Source organism: Sus scrofa, chromosome 13, assembly GCF_000003025.6.
Source record: "Sus scrofa isolate TJ Tabasco breed Duroc chromosome 13, Sscrofa11.1, whole genome shotgun sequence".
NCBI lineage: Eukaryota > Metazoa > Chordata > Mammalia > Artiodactyla > Suidae > Sus > Sus scrofa.
This window is the reverse complement of record NC_010455.5, coordinates 126462125-126480099: the sequence shown is the minus strand read 5'-3', so window position 1 is coordinate 126480099 and position 17975 is coordinate 126462125. Positions and strand designations below refer to the sequence as shown.

The 17975-nt window shown below is 38.5% G+C and overlaps 1 protein-coding gene across 6 annotated transcripts in view; it reads right to left on the bottom strand.

Moving 5' to 3' along the window:
• LPP (LIM domain containing preferred translocation partner in lipoma) overlaps window positions 1173-17975 on the bottom strand; it is a 696555-nt gene continuing 679752 nt past the window's right edge. For all 6 annotated transcript variants that reach the window (XM_021071250.1, XM_021071246.1, XM_021071248.1 and 3 more), the window contains one exon: window positions 1173-17051. In XM_021071250.1, the coding sequence (XP_020926909.1) occupies window positions 16923-17051 (129 nt within the window). In that variant the 3' untranslated portion in view covers window positions 1173-16922. The remainder of the gene's footprint in view (window positions 17052-17975) is intronic.

The following is a 17975-nucleotide window of genomic DNA, read 5'->3' as shown; positions in this document are numbered from 1 at the left end:
GCCCTAAAAAGTGAAAAGAAAAAAAAAGAAAAAGAGAAAAAGGAAATGATTACAAGTCTAGTAACTGGTCACACAATATTATGACAGTATTATTGACTATATGCTTTATGTTGTATATTACATCCCTGCGACTTATTTATAACTGGAAGTTTATACCGCTTAATCCCCTTCATCTAACACACACGTTCTTTCACATCCTTTCACCCAACAAGCACGTTCCTTCCTTCTTGGAATCAGCAATTTGCTCTATCTATAAGTCTGTTTCATGTTAATTATTTGTATGTTACTTTGAGTTGCTACACAGTTTTCTGTAGTTATAACAGCTTTGAGTAATGCCGCTTTGGTTTTTCACATTCCAGCCTTTATAGTTTTTTGCTTATATTTTTATTATAACTGTATTGGTTAGAATCTTCTATGCAAAGCTGTATAGAAATGTTGATAGTGGGTATCTTCTTTTTAATTTAAAATAACTACTTCTAGTGTTTCACCATTTGGGGGTGATTTTTGCATAGACTTTACCCAAGGAAGTTTCTTTCTATTCCTAGTTTGCTAACCGTTTGTTCTTTATTAGGAATGTTTTATTGTTTTACCCTCTTTCCCTGCATCTATTGAGATGCTATAATGGTAACACTTTTCTATTTTGTTCTGTGGAAGTGGTTAATTATATTAATAGACTTTCTAAGGTTTGACCACTCCTATATTCCTAGGGTACATTCTACTTATTATTATTATTATTAGTCTTCTGTCTTTTTTAGGGCTGCACCCGCGGCATGGAGGTTCCCAGGCTAGGGGTCTAATCAGAGCTGTAGCCACCGGCCTACGCCAGAGCCACAGCAATGCGGGATCTGAGCCGTGTCTGCAACCTACACCACAGCTCAGAGCAACACCGGATCCTTAACCCACTGAGCAAGGCTAGGGATCGAACCCACATCCTCATGGTTCCCAGTTGGATTCGTTTCCGCTGCGCCATGACAGGAACGCCAACTCTACTTACTTGAGACTGAACTACATGGTTGTCATACTCTTGTTGGCATCATATTTGAGAGATGTTCTCTTTCTCAAGAGGACCATATGGAAAGCAAGTGATGTACAAAATGAATCACAGTCAAAGAGGCTGGAAGAAAGGAGACAGGGATTATCCAACTCAAAAAAGAATTCCACACATAGGCAAGTAAATGTAATAAGTTTATTGGATTTCTAAATATAATAAAGTAGTTGTAATTCTTTTACAGAAAAAAGGAATATGATTTTCATATTTATTCTCATAGAGCAGTGTAAAAACATAATTGATAGGAAAAAACTCATAGAAGGTAAATAGAAACATGATTTAAAATAGTTGGTGATGTATAAATACAAAAGAAAATACCCAAATCACTTGCTTATAACAGGTTTTATTCTCTTATTTTCATAAGGAACCATGAGGGCTATTTTGCATGTGTCAGTGATGGTTCATGATGTAGTGGACAAATGCAATTTGCTAAGAATGAAAAAGAGAAATATATTTTGGGAATACTATGGCTCTGTCAGTATCATACATATGAAAAAGGCATATTCCCTATATGTTTTTTGTGTGTGTGTGTTTTTTTAAGTCAGAGAATGTTATTCAGACTAGCAGCTGATCATGGTGGGGCTATGACTGTACTTTGTTAGTAGGAAGTTCTTGTTGACACAAGTAGCATAGACAAAACCTGGCTTCTCCCCCTTCTCCTTGATCTATTCACTTGTAAATAACATTTAATATCTACATAAAACTCTTATAGTCTCGATCAGATTGAAACCTGGAGCAAAGCCATGCTGTCTCTTTCCCAGCCCATCTTGTTCCCAAGGAGGAAAAACTCCATAGTATTCCAATGCCCCTTTTGACGTCACACAGAGATTTCTGAACTCTTATCTAGCACTAACACCTGATTCTCTAAAAAACAGAAAGTGACTAGTGTTGACATTGAATAAGGTATAAACAGAACATCAGGAAGAGTAGAGTTTCAGTGAAGATTATCACTTTCTCCAAGGAAACAAATGTCTCATCAAATGAGGACAACTAAGGAAGGGTGATCCACACTCTTGAAATGATGAAACCAGATCCATTCTGCTCTTCTCCCTAATTTAAGTAGCAGAGTTCCTTGAATGGAAAACAGAGTGGTGGCTGACTGCAATGCCATAGAAAGCATCTTCCATTGCTTGTCCCCTTTACTTCTATTTGATGAAACTGTGAGGGACAGGGGGCAACAACTTTGTGACCAAGAGGATGCCAGGAGCTTCCTTGGGGAAAGGCTCATGAGAGATAGCCCCTCCTTTCCCGAAGCAGAGGTGGAATCAAGTGAACAGGGAGACAACCGACTTAGAAGGGAAGAGAGCGACTTGGCAAGTGTAATTTGCCAGCTGGTTGAGTCAGACGACACATTGAGAAAGATCTTTTTTGGAAGCACGTCCTCCCTTCAACCCTTTTCCTAAAATCATGCATAGTCTTCCTCGTCCTATTTGTCTAAACCCTCGACTGTTGCCGCACTTGGGTAAGAACCTGTCTTTCTAGGCTGGGCTGCTGCTCCATTGACACCATCTATAGTTATAATGTCAATGATAGACCCAGGGAAACAAAGGCTACTATTTAACATGTGCTACTATTTTTAGGAGTCAAAGTAAAGATGCTCTAAGGCTCTGGCAAGGGCATTTGGCCCCCTGAGCCTCCAATTCTCACAGCCAAGACTTTTCTTTAGTGTTCACTCTTGTTCGCCTGGGAGATAAAAGGAGAAGCAATGTGCTGACATTCTAAACCCACCAATTCTTAGTTTATAAAACATACATATGACACATATCCTATTACAGACCCTGGCTCATTAATTCTCTTAAACAATTTTTTTCTGACTAAATGTTCCAATTCCATAAAGCATAATATATTCCCTTGAAGCAGAGTGCAGGAAACCTCAGCAATATGCCACCATCCAGTAGGATATAAATATAAAGTGGCTGTATCAGCAAGGAATGCTCAGGGAAATGTGCTTGCAGCCTGTTCCCTGGTGCCACTAGGGAGGGGATGTTGGAAATGAGCGACTTTCTTCCATTTGGCCAAGATTTCTTATCTTAGCACCTACTCCTTTTCGATGGTATGTTTTTGAAGGCTGCACAGTATGACTCCGGGTACCGTGTGTACATACATATGTAGGAATAACGTTTATGTTTCTCAGAATAGGCACTTTTTGAAGGCAGTAAATCTAAAAGTAAAGTTAATAGAGCCTATATTTAGCGCTCATCTTCTCACTTTGCTGATGTGTATGCTGAACAGAAGATCACAGATTTGAGTCAGTCTCGCAAAGAGGCCGGAGTCGGCAAATGGCTATATTCAGAGCTGGGGAAGTCTTGCCAACTCAACTGTAGCTGTTAAAAGGCAGACTTGGAGAAGGTGCAATCGTTTTTCTCAAAGGTGACAGCACAGAAGGAGAAAAGCCTGTGACAAAGCCATGAAATAAAAGCTGGTGTGTGCGGCTCAGAGAAAATTACTATCCTCCCGCTCTGCATCTTCATGTCACGTCTACTTCATGGCACAAGATTTGCTACTCAGAAAGCTCTTTCTTTTCCCTTCCTTTTTTGGGGGAGTGTCTCATAATTGCACATATTCCCAGTAGAGAGAGAGGTAGCCCCAAATCTGTTAAATTAATGACAAAGGTGAGGCTTAAAAGACAAAGCAAAAACCAAAGTAGGTAACTGCATAGATAACATTATAATAGTTCAATGCTACATCCAGCTGTGAAAGTTCTGCATCTAGTTTAAGTTTTTGCTTAAGGCACATTAAATCACATCATCTTAGTCATGCTAAATAATCAGACAATCCATGTCATCTTTAATTCTGTTTGCTCTTTCATATGTTTCCTGGAAATGAATGAGAACTAATTCAGATTTCTGGGGGGAGGGAGGAATATTCTGACTTTTTTGAATAAGAAAGAATTCTTGGATAATTTGCTCATTAGCTTTCCCAAGAGAATAAATGATACTAAAAGGAAGAAAGTCATTTAAAAATGACTTTGCAACTATTCATTATAAACTATTGGGGAGTGACAAGGTTTAGTTTTCAGGGTCCCAAATCTCTTTCATCAAGGATACACATCAGTTCAGAGATTGCTAAGAAGGCTGGCATGGTCTATACCTGTTTCAATTTACTACCTAGTGAGAAAGGTCCAAGGCACTTTAACACTTTTTGGCAATTTCATGGATACGTTGCTGTGATGGAATTCATCTACAAACTAAGCTGAAGGCATGCAGGGTTAGTATAATGCAAACGCTGCCCAAATATCAACTCACCTTTTAGTCTTTGGAAGTTAAACCATGAGGCCATTTCTATAGTTGGTGTTTAAATGATAAAATCCCTTTTCCTCTCAAAGTCTGTGTTTGAAAGAATGAAATATGTTGGCAGATACATCATAACCTGGCTAAGCTATTCATTCTCTTACTTCTGGTTTATAATTACTAAGTGATCATCAATTGTCACACAAAAAGAAAGATGAAAAAGAACTGGATTTTTTTTCCCCTTTACATTTGTCTCTCAAGAGAGAAAAAGAAAAGGAGAAATGTATCCAAGAAAAGCTAGCTTTCTTCATTTGGCAATTTCTAAACTAATTCAGAAGTGGAGTGAAATAATTTGGTAGTGAGGGACATTCAGGTTTCATATTTACTCCCTCGTGATGGAGGAAAAGGAGTTGAAAACACAAGTATTATTCTTACGCCTCAGTATGAAGCAAAGCAGGCACCATACAAAGTGGCAACAGAATGTATCAATAATAATTGACCAAGAATAGTTCTTTACCCTTTTCCCAACAGATAGAAATATAAAGAGAGAATCAAGCAGGAGAAATGAATACCTTTGTTTCCACCCCCATCTCAAACTGCTTTGGCATATTTTAAGAGATAAATGGATCCATACAAAATTTAAATAGCTCCTTTTTTCCTTTTCTTTTTTGGCAGTCACAAAAAATGGGTCAGGTCTAGGAATTATTAGTTTCTTGGCCTGAAAAATCCAAGTGTTTTAAAATAAAATTTCCTTTTTGAAAGATCAGCTTTCTTGGAAGGTGTGTGTGTGTGTGTGTGTGTGTGTGTGTGTGTGTGTGTGTGCGTGCATGCACGCGCATGCATATGTGCATGCACAAGCACAGATGTGTATTTTGAAGACAGCACTATTGTATTTTCCTTAAGTATAGGGGGCAATATTTTGTAGAATGGAGAAAGAAAAAAGGTATTCAAAATTTCCTTTACATTTTGTAAAGATAAACGAGAGTCTGTGGCTCCCTTAATTTTTTTAAAGGGCTGCTTTTTCATATTGATACCTCTTATTCCCTCTAATAAGATATCACAGGTTCCACCCACGTGAATCTCTGCTCAGGCGTATTCACCTAGATCATTCGGAAAAGTTTTCTCAATGCTCCTGCTAATCCATGCCTGTGGTGGGGGTATGCCATTTTTTCTACAAGAATCATTTTCTACTTCATCAATCATAACATCAAACCTTACAGGAACATGAAGCACCTTTCCAGTGTCTGAATGTTGCCTTCTCAGCCAAGGCTACTACTGTGCTAGCCCCACTGGCCGCACATGTTATTTCCCAGGTGTGAAGACTGGAAAAGGGTGAGGGGCCATTTGCCATTTAACTTGGCCCTCATCAATCCAAGGGAATTTAGCAGACAGATGATGAGACCGCCTTGATGGATGGTAGACTCTAGGGAGGGAAAATGCCTAGAAAGCTTATCAGATAAGACCATTTTAAAGGTTCCCTGCAGTAGATTGAACTGGATGAAGAAAGAATATTTTGCAACCAGTTAATAGATTTTAACTTAAAGCCAACAACTATAATGAGAAATGGGAGGAAATGAAAAGCTGAGCACACATTAAAAGGCATGGGTTCCCCAGGGAGGAAGCTGAAGAGAAGACCTGGTTGTTGAAATGCCACGCAGAGCAGGTTCTAGAACATGCATGCAGGCTTCTCAGGAAGTGTGCTGGAAACGGCACAGTACCAAACTCCCCATGATAACCACTCACAAAAAACAAAACGACAACAGCTGGGAAAGTCCAGGCCCTCAAAGGGCAAAAGCTAAGCTGCAGGACCGCTATCAGTCCTGTAGCATTTGTTCATAGACATTTCAAGGTCAGCATCAGCTAGTTGGCTGGGAAATGCCTGATACTGTAAGGTATACTTGTGGGCCTCGATAAATGTGAGCAGAGAGAAGAATATGCATTGTTTACCTCCAGCAGTTCCTGCCTCTGCGGGGCATAAGTTGTAGCCCACGGGAGAGCAGCTTCTTGTAAGGATCAAGTCACCCTCACATGCCACTGAATTCTAAATGGCATGGTCTCGGTTGATATTCTGAACCTCACAGTTCCAGAGAGTTTTTCAGTTAATGTAAAGCAAACCACGGTCCCAGGGGAAATTTGCTGCAGTGTACTTCAGTGCCACAGTGTTTGTTCTAAGCGGTGGCCTTTCCTCACCCACTCCATCACGCTGCCAATCAGATAAAATAGCTAGTAGTTTCCCACAAGATGACACAGAAAATGCACGAAAGCTCTAAATGGTCACAAGCACCACAGTGCACATACAGCTCTGCCACCTGATAGCTAAGTGATCCGTGTGAATTTCCTTGGATGCCCTTAACACGGGGCATGGTGGTCTGTGAGATGCATGCCACGTGCTCTGAGGTATTCTGTGCCCTGGGAACAGCCACCAGAGTGAGCACTGGACTTGCAAGACCTGGGTATGTCCCCAAATCTGCCACTTACCAGCTCTATTGCTTTTGGCAAGTCACTTAACAATTCTGAGCCTCAGCTTTCTTGTCTAGGATAGGGCTATTAATAACCTTCCTCCCGGGCTGTTTCATGTGCAAAAGCAGTTTGTAAGCTCTCTTAGGAATTACTATTTTAGAGCTCGAAAAGCTACCCCCAGGTCCTGCCCAGGAGAAGGATGACAGGTTCTGCCCATAGGGCTCTCAAATTCAAGGCCAAGGTGGAAGAGGATGCAAGCCTGGTCCTCCCAAAGCCCAAGGAATACTATTGAAACTAAACAGTAACTCAAGACAATAGGGAAAGAATTTCTACATTTCTACATAAAACCAGAACGTAACCTTCCTTTTGCACAGAACAACTGGCCAGAAGTAATGCATTTCAACAGAACCAGTATCTTCTGCTTTTGATGTTTTCCTTGTTAAGAAGTGGAGATCACACACTGACATTTCCCAACATTTTAAGGTCATTATCAGCAGCTGGATAACTGGAGAGTGTTTCAGGAGTTAATTACTGGGGGAAGGCATGAGGTTACATAATGACTATCAGAAAAGTTTGTCTTTTATAAGAAAGTAAAAACAGCACCCCCAAACTCATAAACTCTAAAACTTAACCTTCAGAAAACCCTTCAGACTATTTTTAAGAATGTTAAAGTTTTTCATAATCTTTAGCTAAAAATCAAAAAAAAATTTTTTAAAAAGTAATGCGTTGCCAAAACTAAAATATATTTGAAAGGAAAATGGAGGGAGGAAGCAATATTTTATTATGTACTAAAGATTAATTTTGTGTGGCACCTGGAAGCACCTATGCCCCGAAGGCTGGTTCTGGGAGTTTGGAACAAAGTGTGATGGAGAAAATGGAAAAGCTCAAGAAGTAATGTGCTCCTTGATGCAGGTGATGTTTGAGCAGAGTCTGGATTATCACTTAGCAATAAATCTGAAAGAGAATTTTAACAGTGAGAGGAAGTGAGGAATGTGGAATCCTTTCCAACTGTGGACCAATAGAGGTGCTCTGCTCATTGTCTTGTGAGGCCTCAGAAGATGGGGGTGTTCAGTGCATAAGTGGAGTATGTAGCTATGAGCCAATGCAAATGTACATTTTGAATGTTATCATAAAGCTTCCTGTTCATACTGTATATACTGGATTATATTTTGACAACTTATCCTATTTCACAATTATATCGAGATGAAAAAGCAAACATCAATCAAATGAACTTTCCTCTGTGTCTTTCTCTTCTCACTGACCCTGAATATCTGGAAACCTTTTCTCCTGTTAAGGACATTCCAGAATTTGTGATACTTAAAGCAGAGGATCTTCTCTGGGTATAAACTATGCTTCCCTGCTGTTTCTCATGCCCTAAATATTCTTCTCTCAACTTCAAGCCAATGAATCAAATCAAGATTTCTCAAAAGATTTCATTCTTCCATAAAACCTTACTGACGCCACTGGGAAGAATTATTTTTCCTGATGCTGTATCCCTTCTTAAGGGATGCAGATAGAACCAATTTGATTGTATTGCAGTTGGCTTGCATCACAGTTACTTAGGAGCTGACTCTCTTACAGTGATTATTAAATTGAGGAGGTGAGTAAGGGATAAAGATGTTAGAAAGACAAAAGTATAAAGAAAATATGGACTCCTGAGGATAGTTCTTAATTGATCAAGTAGGGAAGTTGTTCACTTGATCTAAAGTGCAACATCTCTCTATGTACAAACAATTGAGCACAGAAGAATGAAAGCAAATCTCCAAAACCAACCAGCCAGAGACATTGGTGTGGAACCTATAAAATACCCAGGACTCCTTTTTTTTCTTTCCTTTTTTTTTCTTTAAGGCCACACCTATGGCATATGGAAGTTCCTGGGCTAGGGGTTGAATTGGAGATCAAAGCTGCAACTGCTGGCCTATGCTACAGCCACAGCAATGCCAGATCTAAACCACATCTGCAACCTATACTGCAGTTTGTGACCTATGCTGGATCCTTAACCCATTGAACTAGGGCAGGGATCAAACCTGCATCCTCTTGGATACTAGTCAGGTTCTTAACTCACTGAGCCACAATGGGAACATCGGCCCAGGCCTCCTTTTGCATATTCAGTATGAGAACTTACACAAGAAATGTCTTATTCTTGAGCAGGCAAGGACAAAGGGAAAGGGTTGAAGAGACTTTGTGAACACTTGCCAAGAAGTGGGAATCTAATTGGTGACATATGTACTAGCTCACTTCTTATTTTGACTCTGATTTTAGTAACATCAAAACCAGGAAAGGGCACAGAGCGGAGGACTGTTTTGCACACATGGGAGATCTATCCTCACCTAGCTTTCACTATCCTAAGTCTGAGTCTTTGGGGGAAATTTCCACATCAAATATCAGTTTCCTTTGGATTATTCCAATTCCATTTACTTTAAACCCTGAAGAAAGTATTTTTACCTAGTCTGACCCAAAGTGTTTGCTACAATTCACTGAGTAGACTGAAATAAAATTAGAAAGTATTGTTGGGTTCAACTGTTCAAAAGAGAAGCAAGAGGGTGACTGGATTTGATACCACATCAATAAATGAGGAGAAGTTGCAAGAGTTAGTGATCTGACCTAGAGGCAAAGATTTAGACATTAGCCTTCTGCAGAAGCTCCAGAACTGGAGTTTTGTCTATCATGAGGAAGAACTTTCACAGAAAAAAGCTGCCCCAGCGGTAGAAGGGGCCGCTGGGAATAGTACACACTGGCCAGGTCTAAGAAGACGTAGCATGGTGATTTGTCAGGAAAATGACAGGTGATTCAGATCCTTGAAGATGCATGATTCTATCTTTGTCTAAGAACAGCACTGGGGCTTGGGGTCAGCTACCACCCTCCACACTGGTGTAGAACAGAAGACGACATCGTGAAACCTGTCTCAATTCTACTCCTGGGGTTGAAAATTGAATTTAGAAGATATGTTCAGTACCAAGTTGACTGTATTCATAGGTCGTTTAATAAGACTTCCATTTGGGCATATTAGGTAAATATCTATCAGCGTTAGATGAATGATGTTTTTTCTCACTCACTCGTGAACCAGTATCTCGGAAAAAGTGACAAAGACGCACAGTAGGGAAGAATTAATGCCACCATCTTAAAATATTATAAATATTTTAGGGTTCCTTCCTCTTTCTAGGATACAGAACTTTTTGCTTATAGAATGTTAATTTGCCTTTTAACAAGGCTAGAATTAGAGATATTTGTTAGTGTGGTTAGAAACTGCTGTAAATCAAATAACAATTAGAAATAAAGAGCAAAGATTTTAGTTTTTCTTCTCTTTTTTTTGAAACTTCAAGGGAGAAAAGACAATGAGATTGGAGTTCTCGTGTTGGCGCAGTGGAGACGAATTCAACTAGTAACCATAAGGTTGTGGGTTCGATCCCTGGCCTCAATCAGTGGGTTAAGGATCTGACGTTGCTGTGAGCTGTGGAGTAGGTCGCAGCTCGGATCCTGAGTTGCTGTCGCTGTGGCCCAGGCCAGTGACTATAGCTCTGACTTGGCCCCTAGCCTGGGAACCACCATATGAGGGTGCAAGTCAATGAGTTTAACTAAATGTATCTTCCACATAGCTTTACACGAAATAAGCCACACACATGTTGGATAACTAAAACAGAGCCTACAACTTCTTGCACAGGGACCATGGCAAGTAAAAGAGAGAAAGGACTAAGTATCCCTCCTTTCTATATTGAAGGGAAAATATGCCATTTTAGATTTCTTCTTTGACCTTAGTAAGCTCAAGTTAGTTTTCTGTGCTTGCAATTAAAAAGGAGAAAAGATGTCCAAATCTATTTTGGTATAGCTCTTTAGGCAAGGCATTGCAGAAGGTGGATGACTGGATTTGAACAAGAGCCCCACAGACCAAAACAACTCCTGCTTACTGCGCTCACCAGGTAAGTACACTGGAAAGGGACGAAATATCTAATATGTGAAAATAGAAACCTCTAGCCTTCAGAGATATTTAGGGTGTAGTGTATCTTACCTAAGAATATAGAAGAACATGCATTGCCATCTGTCAGAGAGAGTGTGAGGTATGGCCTTCTCAGAGAGGGATGAAAGGACATGCATTATAAAAGTCTGAGCTGCTTATGGCTATGCCATGGGGCCTGGAAGCTAGTCTCAGTTGACTCTTCTGACAAGGGAAAAATACATTGTTAGTCATAGCGATTTTTAAACACCTCATAAACTTGAAGCTATGAATGTTTCACTTGTTTAAACAACTACAGTTGCTAATCCCTAAAACCCCTATGAAAATTCTCAGAGTTATACTATACAAGAGCTCTCTTGTCATTGTTTGAATTATGACCTGCCCTGTCTTTCACATTCCTTCTTCCCCTCCTGAATCCCACTCTTCTTGGAGACAGGTTAAAAAACGAACAAACAAACAAACAAAAAAAACCCCAAAACCCCTCTGCCTACATATCAAAACAACACACTCATTGAGATTATCATTAATTCTGGGCAAATTCATTTATGTATTGAATTATGTTTGTATTAGGTATGCTTTTACCTTCTGTATAGGTGACCCTCTGAAAAAAGGAAAATCAAGGTCAATTTATAGAAAGTGGGAGTAAGGGTGAAACCAAAAATGGAAATACATTCCTAGAATTGTAAGCTTTTTCCAAAGAGACTTTACATAAAATGACACAGAGGGCATGTTCTGGTCAATATTAGCCAGAGTTCAAAAGAATCTCAGATCCAGGGAGTTTCTGTTGTGGCTCAGCGGTTAGCAAACCCAAGAAGCATCCATGAGGACATGGGTCCGATCCCTGGCCTTGTTCAGTGGGTTAAGGAGCCAGCATTGGTGTGAGCTGTGGAGTAGGTCACAGATGTGGCTCAGATCTGGCACTGCTGTGGCTGTGGCGCAGGCCAGCGGCTTCAGCTCTGATTGGACCCTTAGCCTGGAAATCTCCATATGCAACGGGTGGGGCCCTAAAAAAGACAAAAGACAAAAGACAAAAGAAAAAAAAAATCTCAGATCCAAATTTTAAGATAATGCTTTACAGAAAGACCCAGATTGTTCTTCTCATGTTGCTTTTTATAAACAGACTAAAGGGCTGGTAATCTGTGCTTTAGGGAAAAGCTCTGTTGCTGACCTACTCCTGCAAAATACTGTGATTCAAGCATTAGTATTTAATATTGTCATTGGAAAAGTGCTGATATGTGTAAAAATTCTAGAAAGATAATAGTTTTTCCCTGCTATAAGGAAAATTCTCAAATTTCATTGATCTAAAATAACATGCTACCATTTAAAAACATGATTGTTTTCTTGGTCAAAATGCTTTGGATTTAAAAAAAAAATCTTAACCTAGTCTGAGAAAGATCACTTTGCTTATAGCTGAGAAAAGTAGGACAGTAATAAATGAATTTGCCAAGAACTCTATGATCTGAGTCCCTGAAGAAAACTCATTAAAATAAAACTGAAAGACTCTATTATCTCACCTCACTTTATGAATAAACACAATCTGGAAAATATGCTCTTTTAAAAGGATTTATGGATGCTGCATATATTTTGTGATACAATTCTTCCCTTATATGATCATAATTCTGTAAGGATCATAATATGTTGATTTATTTATAAAAAGTCCAAGCAGGATAGCATTAATAAGTAGGAATGGAAAGGAATGAAGGGAGGAAGGAAAGGAAACAAAGAGAAAGAGGGAGGAAGAATTCTCACCATGCCACACAGCTTTAATCAGATCACTTTTTAAAAATTTGAAATAATAAGTGAACTAAACAGCCTCATGAGAGAAGCTATCTGTCAAGGAAATAACTTGACCTGAAATGTCCATGATTACACCACAGTAATGACTCAGAACCAAGGTCCTCCACTTGTTCTGTCCATTATTAAATAAAAAAACAAAAACAAAACCAGACAAACCAAAAATTACAGCAATTTAAAAAAGCGGGTATGTTGAATGGGTGTTAAAGACCCAAGCAGAAGTTGTCTGTCCTGTTTATCTAAAATTAGAGTAGGATCACTAAGTAAGACCACCTAATCACCAACAACACCCAAGACATCACCTTATGGCAAAAGAATGTTTTCCTAATTCAGATATTCCCAGATACTTCCAAGAGACAGCAAATAGAAATACTATTAGAGTACATTAAGATAAAGAGTTCAGACTTCTCTGGATTTTGACTTTTTGATGAGTACATCCTTGAGATTTGGGGATGGTTATTTACATGACAGACTCGTCTGTGGAGCATTCATAATAGTATAAAGATGCTTTAAAAATAAGGCACAAGTACATGCTGCTCTTGATTGTCAACCATGAAAGTGCACCAAAAGAGCGATCTCAGGAAATGAACTTGAGGCATATTTTGCAGAGGTATATCTTTTTCAGCCTCCTGGTTTCCTACAGATGGCTAAAGCAGGGTATGGAACATGCTGTCATATTTCATTCATAACACACATGTACTGTAGCTCTAGGCAACAGATGGACAATCGCTTGTTTAAACTACAAATGTGAAATACTAAGGTAGAATAGCAATATTTCTAGAAATGTATATGGAAAAAAAGCCTTTCCACGCCAAGAGGAATGGTGAGAGGCTGTGAGGTTACATCAGTGTTTCCCTGATCTCCCTAGCAGCTGCCATAATTTCCCCAACACCCTTCAGAACTTGATAATGGAGGGATCAAGGGGCAGCCGACATAGATTTGACAAGAGAAGCCCAAACCATATCAAATAGAAATAACACTGTTATTCCTGGCTGGTTCACATTAATAGGATTTTTACTAACTAGGAAAACTGTTGGAAGTTGTATCTTCAGAGTCCTGTCTAGATTCCAGAAACCCTCTACTATAGCCCCACGGCAAAATGCTCTCTTATTTCCTCTGGACCTAAATATTGTTTAAATGTAGTTAGAGTTTATATACTTGAAACATCATCACAAACATCTTTGCAAACTCTTTCATAGTGAGAAAACAATTATAGTGTTGATAACTCCACTGTATTCATCAGCATACACTCAGTGAAGTACTTTGGATCAGAGAAGTTGCTCCCGCAGAAACAATGTATTTGGAAAAGGAAAAAGAACCCACGTCTTTGAGCTGCAGAGCCATCCAGCATCTCGAAGCTTTGATATGCACTATATGGGGTGAGGACACAGACTTCTTTTTGAGTGCTAATGGTCAATTTGTTCGCAGGTGAGACTCCACGCTGAGTCGCTCTGCACCACAGAACCAGGTGAAAAAGAAATCTAACTGTGAAATGGTCTGCAGAACCAAGGACATTGTGGGTTTTCTTTCCTTTTTCACGCCTCTCATATTACACGGAATTACCAAATATTTGTGTTGTTGACAATTTTTTAAAAACCAGTACATTTTTACAAACATTCTCTTATAGATGCTATGATTCTTTTCTATTACTTATGTATTTAAGTGATCATAATCAAGGCAATATATCAAAAGACAGTGGAATTACAATCCTCAAGGTACTAGATCTTTATATCTCTGTTATAGGCAAAATTTCATGTAACTGGACAGTAAAGAGTGATTTGGCATTGTTGACACCAAATGATTAATACAAGACAAGAAAGCAATACAAATCAATAGTTAAGAAATCCTCAAATAAAATATTTTAGGATCCTTTCCTTATTATACCATGTGAAAGAAAAAAAAACTAAATCTAAATATTCTGTATATGCGTGTGTGCACATTCATTATTATAAAAGTATGATAAGTCTATATTAAAAAGAAATTTACTTTAAAAATCTTTGGTAAAGATACTCTGAGGTTGTGTGATAAAAATGCACTATAAAGATCATAAGCAAGCAGTATTCCAGCAAATGCCACAGTGATGGGTCCATGACAGCATTTTCTTATAATTCCTTTTTTTTTTTTTTTGGCATGTAAACATTATGTTACATAAGGACTTAAATGTAAAAAACAAGGGTTATTGCATTTTTATAGTATAAATATTTCATAAATTCTCCTTCTTTTGGCAAAATTCATAATAATATGACTGTACTTCAAGAGATAAAAATCTCTCAATAAATTGGGCTCTTTGCTTATGACCTAAAAACGATATCCCCCAAGTATTTCATAGAAAACAAGTTACTAAAGCAATTCAAGCAGATTGTATTATCACCCAAATTGTCTCATGGTCAGTGCTCTTTGAGGCCATTAGCATATACTCTGGCCTTTAATTTGGAAGACAGAAATTCATAGATACAGTTGCCATTGTATCTTAAAATTCACACTCTGCCCAAAGTGGATCCCTTGTTTTTCACATGATGAGATATGTAAGATCAAGGATAAGGGCAGCAGTAAGGATAGGACAGTGGTCAAAGGAACCTCTGAAAAGCTCTAACTCTGGTGGTTCTAAAACAAAACTGTTTGATGACCAAAGCAAATGAGCCACGGATTAATTTAGAAGACCTATAGTATTAAGAATTTCTTATTGAAAAAAAAATGAACCACCTTTACAACTATGCCTATGAAAGTAAACTAAATTTAATTGGGATTCTTGAAGCCTGAGTTGCAGTTCGAAACATGCACAGTTTTTGATTTCTAAGTGTAAAAATTACAAAAAAGAAGTCAGACTAGAAAACTTACTTGATCACTTTCTAATCATGAAAAAGATATTTGTAGAGTTAGGGAAGGGTATACAGGAGAATGTAACTATTTGTTTTATCTGATTTCTTAAACCGGGTGTCATAGGGAGTCATTATATTATTATTATACTTTTGAGTATATTTAAAATATTTCATAACTTAAAAGTATATACTTGTGGAAGATTTGAAGAAAGGTTTAACTAATGTTAACCCAAAATACTTAGTTTACAAAACAATAACAAGCTACTAAGATAAGTATCCCTCTTATACAATGTAATAAAGTATATGTGGCTTTGCAGTTGGCAGGCAAGCATTTTACTGCCCGATAAGAGTTTGAAGGAAGATTCCAGGCGGAGACTCTGCATATTTTTAGCTCAAAAAGGCTTTTTTTTTTCAGTGATTGTCTTTGAAAGTGTGGTGTAAATGTAACATCAATGATATGAAAATGTCTCCTGCAATATGTAATTTGAGTTGCAGAAGGATTATAAGAATAATGAAACTGTGGTTTCACAATCTTTTCAAGCTTTCTTGCTTTTTAAAAGTAAACTAAATGAAACTAACACAATTTTATGTGCCCTGATTTTCAATTGTCAGGCAAAAAGGACTTAAGCTTGGGGGAAAAAAAAAAAAGAATTTATACTGTTCTTTATAGCTATCTTCCTCTAGAGGAAAAAGTCAATTTTGATAGTTTTGTTTGGATATTAGAAAAAAAGTGGTAATATTTCTGATATAAAAAGTGGCACGGTATTAGAAAAGTTGTATTTGAGAGAAAAAAAAGTTTGTATTATCATGTCCAGGTAATGTGGAAAAGGAAAATCTCAAGATAATATTTTGCAGTAATAATGAACTTTTCAAATATAACTTCAAAATGCTTTATCTAGAATACTCCATCTATAATTTCTTTAGAAAAATATTGAAGTTTGGTTCTCTCTCTCCAATATCAGTTTTCAAATGAGCCCCAACCACTGGTCATTATAGATTTTGAATTTGGATGACTGTAAATTAAATCTGGGCTTGGTTTAACCTATGTAATTTACATGTTAAATTCTTTATAGCCTGACTTAGAATTATGCATTGTTTTCCCAAGAGACATGATCAGTTTAGAGCAACAGAAAGATCTATTTTTGCAAAAAACAGGAAAATGGCTATTTTTTATGATCCCGGGCAATGTGGAAGTGAGGATGGAGACTTCAAGCCTAAAAGCACCTGTGAGTTGGCAGAATCACCCAGGAAAAACTGCAACAGCAAATACCACACTGAAAAAAGCCACTCAACCAGATGAAAAGTGAGACAAGCACAGGGATTAAAAGTTAAAGGAATGCAGAAGTGAATGGGATGGAGTATAATCCGTGCAAAAATGTGCGAGTCCTTGGGAACAAAGACCCATCAGGGTTCTACATGATTAAATGTGAAATGTGTATTTGTTAAGAACTTAAAAAAAAAAAAAAATCTCATACTCTATGTGTTCCTAGGTTAATAGAAGTGGAGACCATCCCACAGCTTGACTGACTTTCCTCTCTTTTCCTATTTCTTTTCTTATATTTTTCTTGTGTTTCATTCTTCTCAGAGCCATCAACAAACCACTAAACAGGCGACTAAATTTAAAGGTCAGTGCTAGCCTTGGCAGTCAACACCCTGATGCGGGCAGAGTTGCAGGTCTTGCAGAGGATGTGTCCATCCAAAGGGTAGCAGCCTTGGTTGTCCCCTTCAGACAGGAGACCACCACAATCCTAGAAGAAGGAAGAAAGATGGAAAGGACATCAGTGAAAATGGAAACAAATTCCTTTGCTTTCCATTCACAGCCTCCATAATGAGGCCAGTGACTACCTTCATATAGCACCACCCCCTCCAAGGCCACCCCAGGATAGAACATGGGATGTGTTGCATCAAGTTGAAGTAGAGACTGGGGACATAAATATGAACAGGGCAAAATGACCCTCCTTACTAGAAATACAGATAAAGGAAGAGAAGAATCCGAGGGTCTAGGCTCCCAAGTAGTAGTTGTGCTCCCCTCACTCAAACAACAACAACAAAAAACAGCAAGAGACAATAAAACAAGAGTAGATCATGAATCACTGGTTCATCTTTACCATTTATCATTAGTTTAAGGATCTCTTAAAAGTAATGCGCAGGTGCAGACAGAATCTCTTGGTAACTTCAGGGCAAAAGCTAAGCTGTAGACTCTTGCTAACAGAGGGGCCACCAACCAGCTCCGGATTCTTACTCCAACTTGAGAAAGAAACTTAAACCTAAGGCTTCTGAGGAGAAATGATCTGTTGTAGTTTGTGAAGGACAGAGTACAGTGTAGGAATGAGTGCTGGACTTGGGGACAGGCCCCTGGGGCATCACTCTTGGTTCTGCCCCCTCTTCTGTCACTGCAGGCAAGGCTAATGGTCACTCTGAAAATAATCCCCACAATTCCTACCTTACCGAGCTGTTTGTAGGATCAAAGAGGAACATGGATATGAATGTAGTTTGAAAAAAAAATGCAAAGAGCTATGTAACTGTAGAGAATTATACTACTGTAGACAGTGCCTCTGAGCATCCAGTTTGGACAGTGTTACATGGCAGTTAGATGCTGGCCTTTACCTTTGCAGGAAACAGAAGTTTCTTTGGAAAAGAAAAATACAGTATTTCATCTCGTGGTGTGTGCC